The 26,481-nt window shown below is 41.9% G+C and overlaps 1 protein-coding gene across 1 annotated transcript in view; it reads left to right on the plus strand.

Annotated features, from left to right (window-relative positions):
- Nucleotides 1-5,179: 5,179 nt before the first annotated feature.
- CABP1 (calcium binding protein 1) overlaps nucleotides 5,180-26,481 on the plus strand; it is a 42,192-nt gene continuing 20,890 nt past the window's right edge. Inside the window, exon 1 of the mRNA XM_056530251.1 lies at nucleotides 5,180-6,099. Coding sequence (XP_056386226.1) covers nucleotides 5,311-6,099 — 789 coding nt within the window. The 5' untranslated portion in view covers nucleotides 5,180-5,310. The remainder of the gene's footprint in view (nucleotides 6,100-26,481) is intronic.

Genomic DNA, 26,481 nt, shown 5'->3' on the forward strand with positions numbered 1-26,481 from the left:
CACTGCATTTCTGCTGTCACTCTCTTTCAATCTCCTGAGCTATTTTCTGCTGCAGTTTATATTCATATTCACAAGCTGGCAGAAAGTGCAAAGGTTTCTATGGAACATGAGCATGCATCAGGTTATCATAAGTATCTCATAGTTACAGATAAAATCATACTCATTCTTCTCTCTCTTTTTGCCATCAGATTTTGGGACTTGCATTGTCTTGAGTATGGGCTCATGTCAATTTTAGCTGATTACTAGCTCAGTGTTCTATGCAGTTAACATATAGTTAACACTGATGGAATATATGATAAGTCTTCGCTTTCTTACATTTGCATATCTACCCACATATTTTTATTTTTATATTATATTTATATTTTATATTTACATATTTACCCACATTTACACGTTTAATAGATGAGAAATACTTGTCATGCAGTTGTTCATGTTTGGCTCAATAAAATATGTCATTTTACCGTATAATAAATATTTGTACATACAGTTTTAAAGGAAATCTTGCAGCTGCAACTCACATTCCAAACTGTGGACACTGTTAGATTGCTGTTGGGACAGATATTGGGGGCAATTTTTTCAAAATGTACAGACTATGGGCACATACATTTCCCCATGGTACTTTTCATATCTGTCTTTACTTTTTTAACATAGAAACATGCTTTTATTCTCTGGTGCCAAAAGTCAAAAAGGTGTTCCCAAGCCTCTGAAGTGCTGAGGGCTGGAACCCCTCCTTGTTCCCATCCTTGTCCCTGTTAACCCCTTAAGGATGCAGGGTTTTTCAGTTTTTGCATTTCCATTGTTTCCTCATCACCTTTTAAAAATCATAACGCTTTAAATTTTGCACCTAAAATTCCATATGATGGCTTATTTTTTGCGCCACAAATTCTACTTTGTAGTGACATTAGTCATTTTACCAAAATATCCACGGCGAAGCGGAAAAAAAATTAATTGTGAGACAAAATTTTAAAGTAAAATGCCATTTTGTAATTTTTGGGGGCTTCCGTTTCTACGCAGTAAATTTTTCGGTAAAAATAACACCTTATCTTTATTCTGTAGGTACATACGGTTAAAATGATACCCTACTTATATAGGTTTGATTTTGAATTACTTAAAAAAAAAAAAAAAATCATAACTACATGCAGAAAAATGTATACATTTAAAATTGTCCTCTTCTGACCCCTATAACTTTTAAATTTTTCCACATACGGGCTGGTATGAGGGCTAATTTTTTGCGCGGTGATCTGAAGTTTTTATCGGTACCATTTTTATATTGATCGGACTTTTTGATCACTTTTTATTCATGTTATCATGATATAAAAAGTTACCAAAAAGACACTATTTTGGACTTTAGAACTTTTTTTGTGCATATGCCATTGACCGCGCGGTTTCATTAACAATACATTTCTATAGTTCGAACATTTCCGCACGCGGCGATACCACATATGTTTATTTTTATTTCTGGGAAAAGGGGGTGATTCTTACTTTTATTAGGGAAGGGGTTAAATGATCTTAACTTTTTTTTACCCTTTTTTTTTTTGCAGTGTTGTAGCGCCCCCCCCCCCCCCCCCACCTAGTGGCTATTACACTGCACATACCAATCTCATACACAGATCACTGCCATGCATTAACATGGCAAATATCAGTGTAATCGGTGGTCGATTGCTCATACCTTGATTTCAGGCTTGGAGCAATCAATCGCCAATCGGATGTGACGGAGGCAGGTGAGGGGACCTCCGCTTGCGTTCTAGCTGATCGGGACACCAGCTAGATCGGGACTTGCGTTCAGCCGGGAAGCTTTTACTTTCATTTTAGACGCGGCGTTCAACTTTGAACGCCGCCTCTAAAGGGTTAATAGCACGTGGCACAACGATCGGTGCCGCACGCTATTAGCCCAGGGTCCCAGCTGTCATTAGCCGCCAGGACCGACCTGGTATGATGTGGGGTCACGGCGTGAACCCAAGTTTTATACCGGGACCATGCGCAGGGTTTACAGGTATGCCCTGCGTCCTTAAGAGGTTAATAGCTTTCTACATACAAATTGCACACATGTGTAAGATTTAAAAAAAAGGGCTCGGCTTCCAGCTAACTGTCAATCAGCACTTCAGGAGTTTGGGAACGCCTGTTTGACACTTTGCACCAGAGAATAATAGCATTTTCCTTTGTTATAGAAACACAGACAGATATATGAAAGGTACCATGTGTCTCCTTGTCATAACAGCAATCTAACTGTGTCAGTAATTTGGAATGTGAATTACAGCTGACAGATTCCCTTTAAAGGGGTAGTCCAGTGCTGAAAAACTTATCCCCTATCCTAAGGATATTGGATAAGTTTGAGATCGTGGGGGGTCCGACCGCTGGGGCCCCCTGCGATCTCTCTGTACGGGGCCCCGGCTCTCCAGACAGATAGCGGGTGTCGACCCCCGCACGAAGCGGCGGCCGACACGCCCCCTCAATACATCTCTATGGCAGAGCAGGAGATTGCCGAAGGCAGCGCTCCGGCTCTGCCATAGAGTTGTATTGAGGGGGCGTGTCGGCCGCAGCTTCGTGCGGAGGTCGACACACCCCTTCCCGCGGGCTGTCGGGGCTCCGTACAGGAGATCGCAGGGGGCCCCAGCGGTCGGACCCCCCCGCGATCTCAAACATATCCCCTTACCTTAGGATAGGGGATAAGTTGTTCACCACGGGTCACCACTGGACTACTCCTTTAAGAGAAAAAAAAAAAACTATTGTAACATAGGCTGAGAAAAGAAGAAGAGAAATAGGTCATATATAAATATCCTGTATATGGCTATTCACATAGGGAAGGAACTCTTCTGTGTGCAGGTGGTGAGACGCTGCAGGGCTTCTGTGTCTGAATGGCTGAAGTGCAGTAACCTTGTTGTATGTGGGTGAAGCAGCCCTTTTAGATTTCCCCCCAGTCCTTGTTTAGCCATGCATTGTTTTTAGCATTTTTCTTACAAAAAAAAATACTTTCTATGTTTTTTTTTATAACATAGGAGCAGATAAAAAAAGCTAAAATTAATTCCTTTGTATCCACTTCTCTGCTCAAAAAAACGACCACAGAAACGTGTGATTCCAGCCTTATATTTCATTGAAAAACTGTAGCAAAATAATGGCATACTTCCATATTCCCGCCATTCTGCTGATGGTATACACCAGTGTTTCCCAACCAGGGTGCCTCCAGCTGTTGCAAAACTACAACTCCCAGCATGCCCGGACAGCCTTTGGCTGTCCGGGCATGCTGGGAGTTGTAGTTTTACAACAGCTGGAGGCACCTCAGTTGGGAAAGAGTGGTAACACACTTAAAGGAGTGCTCCACTAGAAAAAAAAATGTTTAATTAACTGGTGCCATAAAGTTAAAAAGATTTGTAATTACTTCTATTAAAAAAAATCTTAATCCTTCCAGTAGTTATCAGCTGCTGTTATGATCCGCAGGAAGTTCTTTTCTTTTTGAATTTCCTTTCTGCTGACACCATTTTTTTTAGGAACTGTCCAGAGCAGGATAGGTTTTCTATGGGGATTTGCTCCTACTCTGGACAGTTGCTAACTTGGACAGAGGTGTTAGCAGAGAGCACTGTGGTCAGGCAGAAAGGAAATTCAAAAAGAAAAGAACTTCCTGTGGATCATAACAGCAGCTGATAAGTACTGGAAGGATAAAGATCTTTTAATAGAAGTCATTTACAAATCTGTTTAACTTTGTGGCACCAGTTGATTTAAAAAAAATGTTTTCTAGTCGAGTACCCCATTAAGTGTGTTACCACTGTTTCCCAACCAGGGTGCCTCCAGCTGTTGCAAAACTGCAACTCCCAGCATGCCCAGACAGCCAAAGGCTTTCTGGGCATGCTGGGAGTTGTAGTTTTGCAACAGCTGGAGACACCCTGGTTGGGAAACACTGGTGTATACCAGCAGAATGGCGGGAATATGGAATTATGCCATTATTCTGCTACAGTTTTTCAATGAAATCTAAGGCTGGAGTACCCCTTTAATAGCATTCTTAGTTTTATTGAAGTATCCATTTATGTTTTTCTTGAAGACACAGGAGATGCATAAGGGGCTGTTGTTTCAGTTGTAGATATAGTGATCCCTCAACTTACAATGTCCTCAACATACAATAATTTCAACATACAATGGTCTTTTCTGGACCATTGTAAGTTGAAACCAGACTCACCATACAATGACAATCTGGACAAAGACAGTCCAGATCTGTGAAACTTGTCAATGGCCAAGAGAACTGACCAATCAGAATGGGCAATTTACTGGTAAAACACCTGTATTACTGAAGCGTATGCACTGACTGATATCTGGTAGCACCCCCTACAGTACAGGGAGGTATTACATGTTCTGTACACTTTACCTGTACCAGGGTTAGCTGCTCCATTGGACACCAGGTGAGGGAGACTCCATGTTACTTTTTTAGGACACTGTGTACTATACAGGACCCTGAAGAAGTTCCTGTCCTCTACATAGACCAGTGTTTCCCAAGCAGGGTGCCCCCAGCTGTTGCAAAACTACAACTCCCAGCATGCCCGGACAGCCGAAGGCTGTCCGGGCATGCTGGGAGTTGTAGTTTTGCAACAGCTGGAGGCTCCCTGCTTGGAAAACACTGACATAGACAGTGATTTACAGCTCCCAGCAGATCTTTCTTACTTTTATATGTAAGGACTTGCTTTATATATATATATATATATATATATATATATATATATATATATATATATATATATATATATATATATTAGTTATCTACTTATTTTTCTTTAATCCTCCCTTTTTCCTATTTTTGGATGACATTTTGGGGCTTTAGAACCAATTACCAGGTTTCCATAGAGTTCTGGTCTCAACATACAATGGTTTCAACATACAATGGTCGTCCCAGAACCAATTCATATTGTAACTTGAGGGACCACTTTCTCAACAGTTGTGCACAACAAGGACTTTACTGTTCTCTACCAAATACAATGTATCAAGAGTTGGTAAGAATGTTATGTTTCATAACAAAGGATAAAGCCAAAGAGACACAGCACAAAATCTGCCGCTGCCCTGGGAATGTGGTGTACAATAGAGTCCGTCTCCTCTCCAGGTCTGAGGCTCCAGCCTGTCCTCCCTCCTGCTCCCCCCCCTAAGTCTCCCACCTTTCGCTGCACTCCGCTCCTCCCTCCACCCCAGCTCTCCTCCCATTCAGGCTGCCGTGCAGGAGCTGTCACTTGCACTGTGGTGCTGAAGAGACGCGCTGTATGTAACATGTCTGTAGCACTGCTGTCTGTGCACTGAGGAGGACCTGATGGCATTTATCGATCACTCTCCGGCAATATGAACGAGTCCAGCAGCTCCCTGCTCAGTGCTGGGGAGGCCAGGAGACCTCATCCTAGATACCAACTGCCCCATGAGCCTGATCCAAGCTATAGGAGGCCTCTATGTCACCCCCGGGAGAGTGGACTTACTGGGGGAAGGAGGCGCCAGTCCCCACGGACAACTGAGAGCCCCCCAGTAATGAGAAGACTTCCTCAACAGGAGGGAGGAAGGAGGACCAGACAGTCCAGTAGCCCACAGTACCATGCTAACCACCATCGCTACCCCCCTTCCATTTATCCCCAGTACTCATCCGGCAAATACCAGTCCAGCAGCCCTCCTCCTGACCACCACAGTCACATCCAGCACCATCCCAATTTTCAAAGTCATCACCAGCATACCCCCACTCACCATCCTCAGACCCCAAACACCCATCATGCCCATCAACACATGTCTCACACATACAACCACAGGCAATCTCCAAGCCCTAAACAACAATCCCCTAGTCCAAGGCACCATACCCAAACCTCTAGACATCATCAACCAAGTTCCAGGGACTATCCTCCCAGTCCGAGGGAGCATACCCCTAGCCCCAAGCAGTCTTCTCCCATTCCAAGGGAACAGCAAGACAGTAGCCAAGAACTGAGGGCAAGGAAGAAGTACTCTGGCAAAGGATCTGAAGGCACCTCCACTCAACCTTCTAAAGCCATTGACATTCCTCAGGGGAAAAGCAGCGACAGTGACCCTGAGCCGGACACCGAACCTCTGTTTGTGGAGTTGCACCCAATCCTAAGCTCTGTGTTTGGTCAGGTGAGTGCCCTCTATTTCTCCTTTTTATTATGTACCATTGCCAAATCCTGTTTATGTTGTTTTCTTGCCCTTATTTCCTCTGAGTCATTTTATGGACAATGTGACCTCTTGTACCAAGGAGGTTTTTTTCTGTAGCATGAGATGTGATCATTAGTCTCTGACTAATCTATAAGTTATTAGCGGGTCAACAACTAAACCATATAGGCTATTCTGTCAGGTTCTGGACTTATTAGTATATTCCTTTACTGTATATTTTTTATTGCAATGTATTTATTTATACATTTATTGCAATTGAAAAAAGCGAATATGTGCTGACCATATTAACTCCCTAAAGTGTAACACGGTGTATGGTATAGGACTAAATAACTGAACTGACCGCTTCATTATTGATTGATTTATAGTCTATAATGTACATTTATATGCAGAAAGTATGGACAGGTAAGGTCCTTACTGACACATGTAACATGCTCCACTGTTTGGGTATGTTCACACTTGGGATTAAAATATGACCTGTATTTTTGGAGATGAAATCTGAGGCTGACCTTCGGATTTCTTCTGTAGATGTGCCTTTTGCCCTACAGCAAATCCACACACAAGGGTTTGCTCATTTGTCATTAAGTAAGGTTATGACTACAGTTCACACCTACGTTAAAGGGTTTCATTGTTCTGCCTCAAAATTGGTGCAAATTAATTAGAAAAACTGTTCTGGTGGATCTGTTATACACCGGATAAAAATGGTGCCTGATGGACCCCATTTGTATCCGGTGATGTGTCATGTTTCTGGCATAGCGTTTGTCATTTTACCAAAGTAACACTGCATTTTAAGCTATGTTGTCCGTGACTCTTCATGGAATTTGCAGTAGAGGTCATCAACTAGCATCCCATGCAGATGTGAACCCAGCCAAAATTCTAAACTTTTTCAGTGGAACCTGTGGAAATAAGCAACATCCTATGAGGCACAAATTCTTATGGAAATGTTTAGTTGCATGTAGACGAGTTGCGGAAACTCCATTGTATAATATGTGGATTGTCATCAGACTGGATCAATGCAAACATCTAGGTCAAATCCAACACTTGTGAACGGGGCCTTAGTGACTTGATTCTAGCTGTGAATTTCAAGTGTGATAACATTGAGATAAAGGTCTACCACTGTAGGTTACTAGACACTAAATAATAGGCTGACATATGGGATTTTCTACCTCAATAGTTTCCAACCTGCAGCTCTCCAGCTGTTGCAAAAATACAACTCATAGTCAAATGCGGTCAGAGCATGTTGGGAGTTGTAGTTATACACAGGGGTCAGGTACTGGGAATAAGTGTAGGAACTCACCCAAGATTTCCACTCAAGGGCTGGTCCTGAGGGACTCCTGCTAATGGGAACAGTGTTCCTGTTGTGGGAAAAATGCAGGAACTCAGTTCCCACACGTTCCTGCAGGACTTGAGTCCTGGTTACACAGCACCTGGAGCCTCACAGGTTGAAGAGCACAGTCCTACCTCATTAATGTTATAAGACTTCACTGCAGATGTCATAATATTGTATCTTGCCATCAGTGAATGGCACCAAGTATTTATAGACATATTGTCCAGTCACTAATGCACTTTGCAACATTTGTTCATAAAGTCAATTTTAGTAATATAATATATGCATCTTTTGATTCATTCTGGACATTTTAGAAAACTTTATCCAGAAGAGAGGCCTCACCCTGACCCCAGATTCCTATCATTACAAACTGTCAAACTGTAAATGTCCTTTTGGCTGAGAATAGAGATGAGCGAACTTACAGTAAATTCGATTCGTCACAAACTGCTCGGCTCGGCAGTTGATGACTTATCCTGCATAAATTAGTTCAGCTTTCAGGTGCTCCCTTGGGCTGGAAAAGGTGGATACAGTCCTAGGAGAATCTTTCCTAGGACTGTATCCACCTTTTCCAGCCCACGGGAGCACCTGAAGGCTGAACTAATTTATGCAGGAAAAGTCATCAACTGCCGAGCCGAGAAGTTTGTGACGAATCGAATTTACTGTAAGTTCGCTCATCTCTAGCTGAGAACTAAACTCAGCTTTGCCAGACTCTTGAATAGCAAATCTTCCTGGTAATGCAGCAGTACAGGAGAGGGGTATATATCACTGCATAAGTATGCAGATTTACCATTTAGGAATTAGATTTCTGTTGGTTGCAGTAAATTGTTTTTTCAACTATAGATTTATCATTCATTACTAATGTGAGAAATAACAATCTTTGTATAGTGCTGCGGAATATGTCAGTGCCGTAAGTATGAGTGTTTAATATTTCTGTTGGATTATCCAACCTATCTGCACATCTTTAGTCTTCTAAACTATTTACTTCTGTTGCTGTCTATTTAGCCTAGCAGCGTGCACCTGTACGCCAGGTCCATATAATAGTTTGGTGTCAGTAGTGCTGGCTAACTTATCCTTGTTTGTATTTACTAAGGGAGATTTTTCAAAACCTGTGCAGAAAAAAAATGATGCAGTTGCCCATAGCAATCAAATTGCTTCTTTAACTTACTTTAAATAAAAGAAACATCTGATTGGTTGCTATGGATGATTGCACCACTTTTATATTTATTTTTCTATATATTGGTAATATGTCCATGCACTGGACACTATGGCTGCAAAACAATACAGGCAAGCAGAGTGTATTCACACACGATATCCGCTGCGGATTTAAAGTTGTGGATCCACAGCTGGAAAATCCGCAGTTGCAGATTTTACAAGGCAATCACTTTACTGACATGTCGATTAAAAATACATAAGAATTGCCTGGTAAAATCGCCAACTGCAGGTTATACAACTTTAAATCTGCAATGGATCTGGTGTGTGTGAATTCACTCTAAGGTCTCGCTCACACGAGCAGATTTTGCTGCATATTTTCATCTGTATATTTTCTGCAGCTTTTTTTTCTGATGCTTATTTTTTGCTGGTAAGTTAATGATAAAATAAACAGCAGAAAATAAAAAGTAGCAGATCAGCTGCAGAAAATCTGCACAAAAATCTGCTCGTGAATGAGCCCTTCAGGTACATTCAAACATGCATATTTTCTGATGCAGATCTGCTGCGGATTTGCTGTAGCAGATTTTACTACCTACCTATTGAAGTCAATGAAAATGAATAGGGTAGAAAAAACCCGGTATTGTGAGGCGCTGCTCAGATTACGGACATAAGGACAGACTCAGGCGGCACAGGACAACGAATATATTTATTGAGTATTGGGGACAATGTGTTTTGGCATTCACTAATGCCTTCCTTTGGTCCATTCACAGTTCCCAGGTTTCATTGGTGTTCAGTGTATGCCAAAACACATTGTCCCCAATACTCAATAAATATATTTGTTGTCCTGTGCCGCCTGAGTCTGTCCTTATGTCCATAATCTGGGCAGCGCCTCACAATACCGGGGTTTTTCTACCCTATTCGTTTTCTTTATACTCTTTATCTGCTTCCTTGCCTTGAAGTCCGATACCGGTTCGAGCACCGCAGCCAGCATGTTTCCACATCTTCATCACCATTACAGTTAAACATCACAGTGTAGCTCAGACAAGGTCGGTATATCACTGCAGTGTGGTGGAGGGTGCACACCAGTGAATATACCTCACCAGGGAGCGTCCCCTGTGTGGTTTTTTTTCTCCCCCCTGATTCTCTAATGAAGTAAATTGGCAGCAAGATCTGCAGCAAAAAAACACACATGCGAAGGTACCTAAAGGGTACGTTCACACGGGCGGATTACCTGCAGATTTTTTGCTGCACATCTGCTGCAGAAAATCCACAGCAGATTTTGCTACCATTGACTTCAATTGGTCAGCAGAAAATCTGCAATAGAGGCAGATTTGCAGATTTTCCTTTGGACCCTTTGAAGTCAATGGTAGCAAAATCTGCTGCGGATTTTCTGCAGCAGATACGCAGAGTAAAATCCGCAGGTAACCTGCCCTTTTGAATCTACCCTTATACTATAAAATATATGAGAGTGTGTTATTATAGGTGCACAGTTTACTTCTGTCATATATTATATTTCTATTAAATTCCTTTTAACCATATAAAAATAAATACCTATGCCACCAAAATGTCATCAGTTACCTGTTCTAGTTCCCAGTTGATGCTGCTATTATTTACTGTAAAATCTTATGTCTTTCTATATTAACTATCTCCCCCAGCCCAGCAGCAATGTTTTTGTCTCTGGCTTTTCTTTTAGAAAGTTTCCGTCTTCTTGTTAAGTGTTTTGTGAAAGTAAGAAGATGCAGCCGGATCATCCATACAAGGAAAGCAATGCCATATGCGGCTACATCATTGTATACGTAAATTGACACCCTGCTCCCCCTAGCAAGATGACCAACACATTACACTTAGATACTGTGATGGTCTCGTTACTGTCACATGGACTGTTGCTATGTAACAGTCCCCCAAAAATACAGGTTGCAAAAAATTGTAGCTAGAGTTTTCTTATATTTTATATAATAACTAGCTGAGTACCCGGCATTGCCCGGTTTTTCCTTCCTAATCCTTGTTGGGAGGAAAATAAACAAAGGAGAAAGCTTTTGACTTCATATCCCATCCTCATATTGTTGTCATATCCAGACCTCCTATCCCGACCTCCTATCCCGACTTCCTATCCAGTCCTCCTATCCCGTCCTCCTATCCCGACCTCCTATCCCGACCTCCTATCTTGATCTCCTATCTCGACCTCCTATCCCAACCTCCTATCCCGACCTCCTATCCCAATCTCCTATCCCGTCCTCCTATCTCGACCATCTATCGTGACTTCCTATCCCGACCTTCTATCCCGACCTCCTATCCCGTCCTCCTAAATCATCCTCCTATCTCGACCTCCTATGCCGTCCTCCTATCCCAATCTCCCATCCCGTCCTCATATCCCATCCTCATATCCTGTCCTCCTATCTCAACCTCCTGTCTCGACCTCCTATCCCGACCTCCTATCCCGACCTCCTATCCCGACCTCCTATACCGACCTCCTATCTCTATCTCCTATCCCGTTCTCCTATCCCGTCCTCCTATCTCGACCTCCTATCTCGACCTTCTATCCCGTCCTCATATCCCGTCCTCCTATCTCAACCTCCTATCCCGTCCTCATATCCCGACCTCCTATCCCGACCTCATATCTCAACCTCCTATCTCTACCTCCTATCCCGTCCTCCTTTTCCGTCCTCATATCTCGACCTCCTATCCCGACCTGTAATATGTGTACCAGGTATTGAAATATCTCCAGCCCTACAGAAGTTATGTGGGAACATACATTTCCCATAGATTTGCATGGGACTTTAACCCCTTAAGGACGCAGGGTTTTTCAGTTTTTGCATTTTCGTTTTTTTCTCCTTACCTTTTAAAAATCATAACCCCTTCAATTTTCCACCTAAAAATCCATATTATGGCTTATTTTTTGCGTCACCAATTCTACTTTGCAGTGACTTTAGTCATTGTACCCAAAAATCCACTCCGAAATGGAAAACAAAAATCATTGTGCGACAAAATTGAAGAAAAAACGCCATTTTGTAACTTTTGGGCGCTTCCGTTTCTACGCAGTGCATATTTCGATAAAAATTATTATTCTGTAGGTCCATACAGTTAAAATGATACCCTACTTATATAGGTTTGATTTTGTCGCACTTCTGGAAAAAATCATAACTACATGCAGGAAAATGTATACGTTTAAAAATGTCCTTTTCTGACCCCTATAACTTTTTTATTTTTCCACATACAGGGCGGTGTGAGGGCTCATTTTTTGCGCCCTGATCTGAAGTTTTTATCGGTATCATTTTTGTTTTGATCTGAGTTTTTGATCACTTTTTATTCATTTTTTAATGGTATAAAAAGTGACCAAAAATACGCTTTTTTGGGCTTTGGAATTTTTTGCGCGTACGCCATTGACCGTGCGGTTTAATTAATGATATATTTTTATAGTTTGGACATTTACGCACGCGGCGATACCACATATGTTTATTTTTATTTTTATTTACACTGTTTTATTTTTTTTATGGGAAAAGGGGAGTGATTCAAACTTTTATTAGGGAAGTGTTAATGACTGCTCCATGCCTGAGATCCAGGCAGGAGCAGTCAAGCGCCGATAACACTGATCACAGGCGTGTTAATACACGCCAGTGATCTGTGTAAAAGATCAGTGTGTGCAGTGTTATGGGTCCCTATGGGAGCTATAACATTGCAAAAAAAAAAGTAAAAAAAAAGTGTTAATAAAGATCATTATTAACACTTTTTTTAAAACTTTTTTTTTGCAATGTTATAGCTCCCATAGGGACCCATAACACTGCACACACTGATCTTTTACACAGATCACTGGCGTGTATTAACACGCCTGTGATCAGTGTTATCGGCGCTTGACTGCTCCTGCCTGGATCTCAGGCATGGAGCAGTCATTCGCCGATCGGACACCGAGGAGGCAGGTAAGGGCCCTCCTGGTATCCTGTAAGCTGTTTGGGATGCCGCGATTTCAACGCGGCTGTCCCGAACAGCCCGACTGAGCAGCCGGGATACCTTCACTTTCGCTTCAGACACGGCGGTCAGCTTTGATCGCATCGTCTGAAGGGTTAATACAGGGCAACACCGCGATCGGTGATGTCCTGTATGAGCCGCGGGTCCCGGCCGTTGATGGACGCTGGGACCAACCCGATATGACGCAGTGTCACTGCGTGACCCCACGGCATATCGCGGGAGCCGGCGGAGGACGTAAATATACGTCCTTCGTCGTTAAGGGGTTAAACAAAAACCCTGACCCTCACAAATGGGGGTAGTCAAAGGTTAAATTAACTATCCTATATTTTAAGTGGACATATCAGTAACATGTGACCAAGTATTATCGAAATATCTCCAGCCATTTGGAAGTTATGCATATATTCCCCATAGACTTGTATGGGACTTTAAACAAAAACCCCGTCCCTGGCAAATGGGGGTGGGTAAGGGTTAAATTACCTATCCTATGTTTGTTGTTGACATATAAGTAACATGTGTGCCAAGTTTCATGTTAATATCTTTAGCCATTTGGACGTGATGCTGTAACATACATACCCACATTGAGTTATATATATATACATACATATATATATATATATATATATATATATATATATATATTCTTCTCTACTGCAAATCGTGGTCACTAAAAAGTATTCTGATCATAGTAAATGAGTTTGTAGCTAAAAGGTGACTCTAGTAGTAGAATGTCTTTTGGACAGATCTTTATGGCATTTAGCTTTATCCTTATAAAAGACATTGATTCCAACCTTCATATGTCAGTAATGCTGTGCTGTTCTGGTATAACTGCATTAGCCCTCGTTGTTGGATGCGACAGGAGATGATGAAAGTGGAAAGTATGAGGGAGCAATGTTTCCTCTCTACTGCACATTCTCAGTATACTGCGGTGCAAAGGATAAGCTATTTACAACACATTGGAGATTGTAATGGAGTCGGTAAAGAAGAACTAGGTGCCTTCATATCAGGATTGGTGTGAAGATGTAAATCAATCATTTTTTTTATTCATATGAGTCTCCTATCACAGATATCCTCAGTATGACTAAGACATAAAGCTACAGATCCTCAGAGCATCCATCATGTTCACTACAGACCTAATACTCTATCAATAATTCTATGATATTTTAGTATAACATCATTAACTGCTTTTCTGCTTTCTTAAGAAAGAAAAAAAAAAGTTAATGGCTGAATTATGGGATAGTGGTCTTTATATTGATCATGTTCATCACTCTCCTGCTAAGCTTATTCCTGCCATTTTTTTTTTTTTGTTTTTGGCTAGGCTGGACAATATAAATAAAACAGTGAAATAAAAACATTCATAAAAAACAGTACTCACCTGTCCTGGTCCCCTACCTATTAGAAGGTGTGCGATCCTGCTGCTCAGCACTTCCTGACCAGCAATTTCTTGACGCAATAAAAGTACCCAGGAAGTGCTAAGCCACGGGACCACGGGACCAGGTGAGAGCCGTTTTTTTTTTATTATTTATTTATTTTTAATAATATAACTTATTATGACAAGTTGTACTGGCTTCAGTATGCTTTTACAGGATTTACTCTTGACAGGAAGTTGGGTAGTTTTTTCATTTTTAATCTGCTATTGTCTCCAGCTTCTGGCTCCTCCCTGTGTCCGCATCATCCGCACTATCCTCTGCTGTTTCAAGGGGCTTGACTGTATCTTGTCTTTGAGCTCAAGCCCCCCTGCCTGAGTAATGTCGCCACCTCTGACCAGCCCTACACCCTATATATCCATCTTGTTGTCATATATAGTGTGGTAAAGTGTACGGGAAAGTGGTGGATGGGGTGTATATTTTGCCTGGTTTTCTCAGCCAGGCACGATAAAGGAAATCCAGAAGGATATGCTACCTTAGCAGAGTATAGTCTGCTACAGCTCTCTTGTTAAGTTTCATGGGCTGGATTTCCTGGACTGGAGGACAGGTTGGAATGGGAGTGCTCCAGTCCACACCCCTTGTCCACTATGGGTTTCCCTATTTCAAGGTGTCCTCAGGTGAGGTTGGGTGCCTGCTGATTGCTGGAGAGACAGAGGAGAAGCAGCCACAGCCAGAGTTGCAGCTCAAACCAACCAGGTCTGAACCTTCCTCTATGGACATTTGTGTGAGTTTGCTTGGGGCCAGACATTAGGCCCACAGTAGGATAGAGAGGTATCCTGATGTTTAGTTAGAGCAGGACAGGCTTTTAGGTGCCTGAAATTCATTTGATTAAACATCCTCTTGGACATTTGATACCTGCTGCCTGTGTGAATACTGTCATTGCCGACCCCACCGTTTGAGCTGTTCCCTAAAATACATATAAAATATAAATTTATTGGGTCAGAGAATGAGGGGTGTTTATACCATGCTGTCTTGTGCATAACAATGCCACAGACAGAGGAGCAGGCAGGAAATGAGCGCAGCAGGTGCTGAAACCTCACTGATAGTCTTCTGTGAAATTAGATGTTCTTTAATAGCTCAGGGCAGGGAATTCGCAGGAGTTCTGTTGGAGGGGAGTAGGCAGGATGGGAGGGCTGTGATGATGAGCGAAGAGTGAATGCATTCTGAGAATTGTAGTACTGAGCAACTGCTAATCAGGAAGTACATGACTAAGACGCCAAAAACAAATGGAATTCTGCTGGTTTCAGGACTGTAGCAGATAGGTAAGCAATGTATATGCTTCTGCAGAATTTATTCTTAACCTAATGTCAGATTAGCCGTTAAAGCGTACCTGTCATATCACAGAAAAATTATGCTTATATATTACTCTCTAGGTCATACAGATGCTTTTTATGTGTCTAGCTTCTGTATTTGGCTCAAAAATCTCTCAATTCTTCTGCTCACTCATTGTGACATCCACTGCTCAGGAAGGGGTGTGCCTTAAGCAAGCACTAAGCCCGCCCTCACTCACCATGCATTCACTTCCTCCCTGAGTCTTCTTTGCTGTGCTGGGTCTCCGTATTCAATCACTGCATGCTGCTTTGTAACCCCCTCCTCTCTGTTTTTAAGCTGCAGGCTGATAGGACAGGAGAGAGCACTGAGGAGTGCTAGTGCCGCCTTCACTTCCTGGATTTGTCCTATCCTGTGCTTCAGCTTGGACAAATATGATGCTGCAGCTGTACAGGATTATGTTCTGAATGTTATGGGGACTGTAGTGGTCTTTTTGATAAGCTATGATTTCTATAAAAAGGAGACAAAGGGGAAAATTTATTAAAACCTGTGCAGATAAAAAGTTGCCCAGTTGCCCTTAGCAACCAATCAGATGGCTTCTTTTATTTTTCAGATACCTTTTTGAAAATGAAAGAAGCAATCTGGCTGGTTGCCATGGGCAACTAATCCACTTTTTTGATAAATCTCCTCAAACATTTTTTATGAAGTATATTAGAAAGTTAAAGGTTTTCCCAAGATGTACAACATACAAAATGTTTTTCATATTGACCATGCCCATTTAAGTAAAGATTTTTCTTTTTTACCCAGGTCCAGTCTCTAGTAATTTAGTTAAAATTATCTCTAAACCCCTTAAAGGGACATTGTGTTAGAAAATGACAAATAATTGTGACAGATGAAAGTAAAACGGTTATTGTTTACGGGGGAGATTTATCAAAACCTGTCTAGAGGAAAAGTTTCTGAGTTGCCCATAGCAACCAATCAGATCGCTTCTTTTATTACAGGCCTTTTCTGAAGTGAAAGAAGCGATCTGATTGGTTGCTATGGGCAACTCAGCAACTTTTCCTCTGGACAGGTTTTGATAAATCTCCCCCTACATGCTTATTACAAGTTCACTTGAACACAGTACCAGGCACAGCCCATGGAAAAGGGGGATGTGTGAGAGTACACAGTCCTTTTACATTGTAATACGTACCATTTTAAAAGGAAACATGAGCGGGCAAGCAAAACACATTTCTTTAATTTCTTATATAACTATAAGGGACTACAGGTTATAACAAGATGTCATAATCATATAACAAAACATGGCAATGAATAAAAAAAATGACCCCAGTTTAAAAGGCTGTATACCCTTATTCTTAATACTATGCATTACCTCTTTAGCATCAATGACAAACATAATGTTGTTATGAGGCCCCAAATTCTTGCAGGTGGTATAGTTGTCCATTCGTCTTGGCAGAATGCCTCCAGGTCATGCAAAGTCTTTGGTCATCTTGCATGAGCAGCACGTTTCACATGGACAAGTGATAATAATCACATTTTTTTTTTCTCCTCACATTTTCAAAGGTCTCTAGTGCTGCTTTGAACATATGTGAGAGTTCATTTTCGTGCCACGTTTGTTTGTTTTTTTTCACACCAAAATTGCAGAATTTGTCGCCAAATATTGCAGATTGTAAATCCCAGAAAATTCTGGGGGAAGCATCTCACATTATGTTCCATGATCACTAGTGCCCAGACAAGCGATAACTTTATATATAAAACATGTCCATGTGTTAAATGCCAGTGCAGGTGCAGTGATTATGAATAAAAAAAAAAAAAGAAATTATTAACATTTGCCATTAATGAATGTTAATATTTCAATAACTAATTAAATAACACTAACCCCACCAGGACCAGGGCGTACAGGTATGCCCTCACATCCTGGGACTTAAGGACCAAGGCCATACCTGTACTCCATCAGTGTTTCCGTTCACCGCCGGATTAACTATTAAGAGGGGCCTACCCAAACTATATGGAGTGCCCTATATAGTTTGGGTAGGCCCCTCTGTTAATAGTTGCTCCCATATAGTTTGGGTAGGCCCCTATGTTAATAGTTTCCCCCATAGTTGTGGTAGGCCCGGGCCCTTCTCAGAGAGGCCTACAAATATATGGGGACAACAATTAGCAGAAGAAAGGGGCGTACAACAACTATATAGTGGCAAGTTGTGTGCCATATAGTTTTTGTAGTCCCCTCTTTGCTAATAGTTTCCCCCATATAGTTGTAGGCCTCTCTGAGAGGGGCCCAGGCCTACCACAACTATGTGGGAAACTATTAACAGAGGGGCCTACCCAAACTATATGGAGACCCCTATATAGTATGGGTAGTCCCCTCTGTTAATAGTTGCTCCCAAATAGTTGTTGTAGGCCCATGCCCCTCTCAGAGAGGCCTACAACTATTTGGGGGAGAAACTACTAACAAAGGGGCCTACCCAAACTATATGAAACACATACGCTTAAACCCCTCTATATAGCTTTTATTGCATAACCCCTTAAGAAACATGACGTAAACATATGCCCTGCAACCGCTTCTGCAGTTTGAAGCACGCTCAGGAGCTGAGTGCACTTCATACTCAGTGGGTCCAGGCTGCTATTAATAGCCAGGACCCATGGCTAATAGCTGACATTGCCGATCGGTCCAATGTTTGGCATTAACCGTTTGAAGGCCTTAATGGGATGAGATTTTGCCCCAGCTGGCTAATCAGACGGTGGAAGGGCCCTTAAGTGCCTCCTTGCCATCTGATCAGGCTCCTCTAGTGCAGAAAGCCATGGCAGGCTGCACTAATGGAGCACCAATAATACTGATTTCTATAGGATGCATGTAATAGTTTCCTATAGGAATGAAATTATTGTAAAAAAATATATATATAAATACGGTAGGCCCCTTCCAAATAAAATTGGAACCTCCCGCCTTTTCTAATTTTTCAAATAAAATGATGTAAACAAAATATATGTGGTATCACCACATGCGTAAATGTCTTAACTATTAAAATATTAGGTTACTTAAAGGGATACTCCGGTGAAAACCTTTTTTCTTTTAAATCAACTGGTGGCAGAAGGTTAAACATATTTGTAAATTACTTCTATTAAAAAATCTTAATCCTTCCAGTACTTATTAGCTACTGAATGCTACAGAGGAAATTCCTTTCTTTTTGGAACACTGATTACATCACGAGCACATTGCTCTCTGCTGACATCTCTGTCTATTTTAGCAGCCATGCATAGCAGATGCATAGCAGATATATGCTAAGGGCAGCATGGTGGCTCAGTGGTGAGCACTGCTGCCTTGCAGTGCTGGGGCCTTGGGCTCAAATCCCACTAAGGACAACAATAAATAAAGCGTTATTATAATAACATCAGCAGAGAGAACTGTGCTCATGATGTCATCAGAGAGCATTCCAAAAAGAAAATAATTTCCTCTGTAGTATTCAGCAGCTAATAAGTACAGGAAGGATTAAGATTTTTTAATAGAAGTAATTTACAAATATGTTTAACTTTCTGCCACCAGTTGATTTAAAAGAAAAAAGGTTTTCACCGGAGTACCCCTTTAAACTGCATGGTCGATGGCGTACACGTAAAAAAAAAACACTAAATTCCAAAACTGCGCATTTTTGGTCACATCATATAGCTGTATAAGGGGCCCCAAAATTCCTGATGGCAGCCCTGACTGAAAGACTGTACATGCTGGGAGTTATAGTTATGCAACAGCTGGAGGCACACTGGTTGCGAAACACAGAGTTTGTTACTTAACTCAGTGTTTCGCAACCAGTGTGCCTCCAGCTGTTGCAAAACTACAACTCCCAGCATGTATGGTCTATCAAGGCATGCTGGGAGTTGTAGTTTTGTAGCAGCTGGAGGTTTGTACCCCCATCCTTCATGTGAATGTACAGGGTACATTCACACGGGTGGGAATTTACAGTGAGTTTCCCGCTGCAAGTTTGAGATGCGGCAAATTTTCCACTGCAGCTCAAACTCCCAGCGGGAAACTCTCTGTAAACCCCCGCCCGTGTGAATGTACCCTAAAAACATTACACTACACTAAACAAAATAAAGAGTAAAACACTACATATACTGCATATACATACACTGTTTCCAAAACAGAGCCTCCAGCTGTTGAAAAACAACAACTCCCAGTATTGCGGGACAGCCACTGACTGTCAAGGCATGCTGGGAGTTTTGCAACAGCTGGAGGCACCCTGTTTGGGAAACACTACCGTAGGGAATTTTGGTGGCGGAGGCAAATGTAATGCTTGCATCCGGGTCCGCCTCTATAAAAATCCGTAATTTAGGCCTCAAATGTGCATGGCGCTCTCTCATTTTGGAGCCCTGTCGTATTTCAAAGCAACAGTTTAGGGCCACATTTGGGTTATTTCCGTACTCGGGAGAAATTGCGTTACAAATTTTGGGGGGCTTTTTCTCCCTGTACCCCTTATGCAAAGGCAAAGTTGGGGTCTACACCAACATGTTAGTGTAAAATAATTTTATTTTTTAAACTAACATGTTGGCGTTGCCTCATACTTTTCATTTGCACAAGAGGTAAAAGGATAAATAGACCCCCCCAAATTTGGGAATACCCTATATGTGGGCGTAAAGTGCTCTGCAGGCGTATAACTGGGCTCATGAGTGAGAGCTAACCATGTACATTTGAGGCCTAAATTGGTGATTTGCATAAACGCGAAAAAAAAAACACATGTGAATCCATTTTGGAAACCCCTCACTGAACGTAAGGCGTTTGGCAAATTTTCTTTAAAGTTACACGTGGAAAATAAAAATTAGATTTTTTTTCCACTAAAATGCTGGTGTTACAGTGGGGGAAAAAGTATTTAGTCAGCCACCAATTGTGCAAGTTCTCCCACTTAATAAGATGAGAGAGGCCTGTAATTTTCATCATAGGTATACCTCAACTATGAGAGATATAATGAGAAAAAAAATCTAAGTGTCTGATTTTTTAAAATTTATTTGCAAATTATGGTGGAAAATAAGTATTTGTTCAATAACAAAAGTTCATCTCAATACTTTGTTATATACCCTTTGGTGGTGGTTTTTTTGGGATCATTGTCATGCTGAAAGACCCAGCCACATTTCACCTTCAATACCCTTGTTGATGGAAGGAGGTTTTCACTCAAAATCTCACAATAATTGGCCTCATTCATTATTTCCTTTACACGGATCAATCGTCCTGATCCCTTAGCAGAAAAACAGCCCCAAAGCATCATGTTTCCACCCCCATGCTTCACAGTAGGTATGGTGTTCTTTGGATGCAATTCAGCATTCTTTTTCCTCCAAACATGAGTTGAGTTTTTTTAACAAAAAGTTCTACTTTGTTTTCATCTGACCATATGACATTCTCCTAATCCTCTTCTGGATCATCCAAATGCTCTCCAGAAAACTGCAGACAGGCCCGGACATGTACTGGCTTAAGCAGGGGGACACGTCTAGCACTGCATAATCTGAGTCCCTGGCGGCGTAGTGTGTGTTACTGATAGCAGCCTTTGCTACTTTGGTCCCAGCTCTCCGCAGGTCATTCACTAGGTTTTACTCACCGTTCTTGTGATCATTTTGACACCACGGGGTGAGATCTTGCGTGGTGCCCCAGATCGAGGGAGATTATCAGTGGTTTTGTATGTCTTCCATTTTCTAATAATTGCTCACACCAAGTTGCTTGCCTATTGCAGAATCAGTCCCATCCTGTTGCAGGTCTACAATTTTGTTTCTGGTGTGCTTCGACAGCTCTTTGGTCTTGGCCATAGGGGAGTTTGGAGTATGACTGTTTGAGGTTGTGGACAGGTGTCTTTTATACCGATAACAAGTTCAAACAGGTGCCATTAAAACAGGTAATGAGTGGAGGACAGAGGAAACTCTTAAAGAAGAAGTTACAGGTCTGTGAGAGCCAGAAATCTTCCTTGTTTGTAGGTGACCAAATACTTATTTTCCTCCATAATTTGCATATAAATTCTTTAAAAATCAGACAATGTGATTTTTTGGATTATTTTTTTCTTATACCTCAACTATGAGAGACATAATACCTATGATGAAAATTACAGGCCTCTCTCATCTTTTTAAGTGGGAGAACTTGCACAATTGGTGGCTGACTAAATACTTTTTTGCCCCACTGTACCCAAATTTTTCCATTTTCACAAGGGGTAATAGGAGAAAAATCCCCCATATGTGGATGTAAAGTGCTCTACGGGCGCACTACAGGGCTCAGGAGACAAGGAGCTTTTTGAGAGAGAACTTGGCTGGAATTGAAGGCCATGTATGTTTACAAAGCCCCCATGGTGCCAGAACAGTGGACCCCCCCACCACATGTTACCACATTTTGGTAACTACACCCCTCATGGAATGTAATAAGGGGTGCAGTGAGCATTTACACCCCACAGGTGTCTGACCTATTTGAACAGTGGTCCATGAAAATTTAAATTTTATCCCACTTTAACAAAAGTTTGTCAATCACCTGTAGGGTGTTAAAGGGGTACAAAGGATAGGGGATAAGATGTCAGATCGCCGTGGTCCCACTGCTGGGGATCCCCGAGATCCCCGCTGCAGCACTGCGCTATCATTACAGCACAGAGCGAGTTCACTCTGCACGTAATGACGGGTAATACAGGGGCCGGAGCATCATTACATCATGGCTCCGCCCCTCGTGACGTCACGACCTGCCCCTTTCAATACGAGTCTAATGGAGGGGGCTTTGCGGTCGGCACGCCCCCTGCCATAGACTTGCATTAAGGTGACGGGCCGTAATGTCACGAGGGGCGGAGCCATGATGTCACGCTGTGCCGTCCCCTGTATCGGCCGTCATTACGCACAGAGCTAACTCCTTCTGTGCTGTAATGATAGCGGGGTGCCGCAGCGGGGATCCCCAGCAGCGGGACCGCGGATAGGGGATAAGATGTCAGATCGCCGCGGTCCTGCTGCTGGGGAGCCCGGGATCCCCGCTGCAGCACTGCGCTATCATTACAGCACAGAGCGAGTTCGCTCTGCACGTAATGACTGACAATACAGGGGCCAGAGCATCATTATGTCACGGCTCCGCCCCTTGTGACGTCACGGCCCGCCCCTTTCAATACAAGTCTATTGGAGGGAGCCGTGCCATAGACTTGCATTAAGGGGACGGGCCGTGATGTCACAAGGGGCGGAGCCATGACGTCACACTGCTCCGTCCCCTGTATCGCCCGTCATTACGCACAGAGCGAACTTGCTCTGTGCTGTAATGATAGCGGGGTGCCGCAGCGGGGATCCAGGGGATCCCCAGCAGCGGGACCGCGGCGAGCTGACATCTTATCCCCTATCCTTTGGATAGGGGATAAGATGTTTAGGGGCGGAGTACCCCTTTAAGGCTCACTTTACCCCTTGTTATGTTCCTTGAGGGGTGTAGTTTCCCAAATAGTGTGCCATGTGTTTTTTTTTTTTTTTTTTGCTGCTCTGGCACCATGGGGGCTTCCTAAATGCGACATGGCCCCCAAAAATCATTTCAGCAAAATTCGCTCTCCAAAATCCCATTGTCGCTCCTTCCCTTCTGAGCCCTGTAGTATGCTCGCGGAACACTTTACATCCACATATGAGGTATTTGCTTTACATAGGCTATACATTTTGGTGGCTTTTTCTCCTTTTACCACTTGTAAAAATGGGAAAAAAAAATGGGTCTACAAGAATATGCGAGTGTAAAAAATGGAGATTTTGATTTTTCTCCTCCATTTTGCTGCTATTCCTGTGAAACACCTAAAGGGTTAACAAACTTTCTAAATGTCATTTTGCATACTTTGCGGGGTGCAGTTTTCATAATGGGGTCCATTATGGGGTATTTCTGACATAAAGACCCTCAAATTCACTTCAAAACTGAACTGGTCCCTAAAAAATTTACATTTTTAAATTTTTGTGAAAATTGGAAAATTTCTGCTAAACTTTGAAGCCCTCTGATGTCTCTGATCAATATATAATTTATTTGGAATGTACATTTTCCTTACAAGCAGAGAGCTTCAAAGTTAGAAAATAGCTAAATTTATCAATGTATCAATGAACATTTTACAATAACATAAAGTAGAATATGTCACGAAAAAACTATCTCCGAATCAAATTCATAAGTTAAAGCATCTCAGAGTTATTAATACTTAAAGTGACAGTGGTCAGATATGCAAAAAAAGGCTTGGTCTTAAGGGGTTTAAAAAAAACACACCATTTCTGTGATTTCTACACTAGCAAAGAGCTGGTGTGAAATTTTTTATGTAAAATGGACTCTCACCTCCTTTGAAAATATCATGTAGAACACTGTTGTGACTAGTGTAAACCTTGGATCATTCTCATGTAAAACACTTTTAATATCTAATGTAAATTTTTGCGCACCAAAATTTTGGTGCGAAATGCAACATTTTTGATGTGAAGTGTTTTGAATATATAAATCAAGGCCAAAAGTTAGCATTTTCCGCTGGGGTATTAAAACTTTTGAGCACAACTGTGCATTGCACCCATAGCTTAGCCATATATATATATATTCACTGGTAAAACCCCTGTATTACTTAATCGTATGCACTGAATTCCTGTCTGGTAGCACCCCCTACAGTATAGGGAGGTATTACATGTTCTGTACTACTCTTTACCTGTGCCACAGGTAGCTGCTGCTTTGGACACCAAGTAAGGGCGGCTCTATTTAACTTTTCTGGGACAGTGCGTGTACTGCACGGGACCCTGAAGAAGCTCCTGTCCTCTACATAGACAGTGATTTACAGCTTCTAGCAGCTCTTTCTTACTTTTATATGGAAGGACTTGCTTTATCTATGTTAGTTATCTACTTATTTTTGTTTAATCCTCACTTTTTCCTATTTTTGGATGACATTTTGGGGGCCTCAGAACCAATTACCAGGTTTCCATAGAGTTATGGTCTCAACATACAATGGTCGTCCTGGAACCGATTAATATTGTAACTTGAGGGACCACTGTATCTCTGTAGAACCTGCAGTTTCAAGCTGTCACTATGCAGCAGGTTTGTAATCTGGCCATAATACAGAGCTTTATATATCGAATAGTTCTAACCACAGAAGTCAATGTAATAGTGGTTGCAGCATAAATAAAACAGAATGCCAAATATCTTCAAAGCTTTCCAATCGTAACACTTCTGCTGAAATGACAGAGAACAGGCGCATTCTATCATGCACTTGGAATTTGAGATGGTTATGTTGTTCCTTTATATTCAGCTTGCTTACGCTATTACATTCTGCCCTTTCATAAAGAGGTTCCGCATCATGACTTTAATTTATTCTGTGCCCTGTACAGAGATTACAGGTGACTTTGGTTTGAGTCTGCAGGAGCTGTCAAGCAATGCGTAAGTGATATATGAAATGTACTTTGATGTATCATCTCCAAAGAAATCCTGATCGTCCTCATTTTTTTTCAGTGTACATTCAGTCTCTGCGCATTTTCATCTGTCAGCTCAGCAGAGCTTTGTAGTGTCAACCCTAAGACAAATCTAAAGTATGTGACATGTCCTAGCCATGCCCTCTGCTGTTATAAAATGGAACAGCACCGACGCCATTTTCCGTTCAGTAGAACAGTGTTTTCCAAACAGTGTGCCTCCAGCTGTTGCAAAACTACAACTTCCTGCATGCTCGGACAGCCAAAGGCTGTCCGGGCATGCTGGGAGTTGTAGTTTTGCAACTGCTTGAGGCACACTGTTTGGAAAACACTGTAGTAGCGAGTTATAGTTCATTGTATGTAATGCTGCTGTGTAAATTATTCCTTAAAACAAAACGATTATATATATATATATATATATATATATATATATATATATATATATATATATGTACTTGTTATCTGATCTTGTACTGATCAGACAAATAAACGCAGGCATGAAATGCTATCCCCATAACTAGTTTACTCTTTTATTGGTGGCCCTGTTGTACTAAGTGACTAAGTATATTCTACTGCACATCAACTATAAAGAACAGAAATTAAAAAGTACCTGTCACATTAAAAATGCAGTCTAATGTGCAAGCATCATGTTATAGAGCAGGGTGATCATATTGAAATATAGTTTTGTAGGAAAAGTCCCAGTATTACTTATCATTTATTCATGACTCTGTGCTCATACTGGGCTTAGTATGAAGTGCGGGAAGTGTTATCCAGTGCTTGACAGCTTTCTCCATGTGCAACTCTATACAGATAGCTTTAGGACCACCCTTATAATAAGTAGAGATTTACATAAAGAAATGACAAGTTCTACAGTTCCTTCTTTATGGCATGATGCCTGGACTGAATTGTTAACATGGTAGGTTCTCTTTAACTGTCCCTTTAACCCATTCCCGACCCATGACGTACATTTGCGTCATAGGTCGGGTAAGGGAGTATGGCGTGGCTTGGGAGCCAAGCCTGCACCATACTGGCCAGCACTCCCCTGCTAGTAATGACGGACATCGGAGATCACTCCGATGTCTGTCATTTAGCTGGTGGTCCAATGGCCTGATTGACCATCCAACCCTCTCCCACCCATTCCCCCATCATAGGCATTACATTGATGAATATAAGCAATCAAATTACTTATAATAAGCCCTGAGGGAGGCCAGAAAGTGTTAGAAAAGTAAAACATATTTTAAAAAGTCATGTGTGGAGGAACAAAGAATGTCGCACTCACCGGTCCAGGATAAAACTTCTTTATTGAAGACTAGTCAGCGGGTGTACGAATCAGCATAGCGGGAGTGTCTCCATGGTACGGATGGTATCCCTTTCTTGTGCTGAGCACACTTCATCTGCCGACGCTCACATTTGGGCGTGGGGGAGGAGACTATATCCACACCTGCACAGGTGGGACTTACAACATGTGATACAAAAGTGAGCAAACAAATAATACACAAAACATTACAAAAATTTACTCAAATCATTTCTATCATTGAGTCCTATAGGACCCAAGGCTTCTAATTTAATTATCCACCTTGCCTCGCATTGCAAGAGTTGGATTCCACGATCTCCTCCATTCTTGGCTGGGATAATAAACAACTGCAATCTCCATTGTGGAATTCTTTTATGTGAGCAATGAATCGTGGGGCACCTTGTCAGAATGGACGGAATAAAAATGTTCCCCTTTACAAGGTAAAAAGGTGCCTAATGGTTTTGCCCACATAAAAGATTGTCGATGACGTCCTCATCGTGTGGGAGGGCACTTGTGACAGGTTTGAGGAATTTGTCACATAT

Source organism: Hyla sarda, chromosome 1 (assembly GCF_029499605.1).
Source record: "Hyla sarda isolate aHylSar1 chromosome 1, aHylSar1.hap1, whole genome shotgun sequence".
Taxonomy (NCBI): domain Eukaryota; kingdom Metazoa; phylum Chordata; class Amphibia; order Anura; family Hylidae; genus Hyla; species Hyla sarda.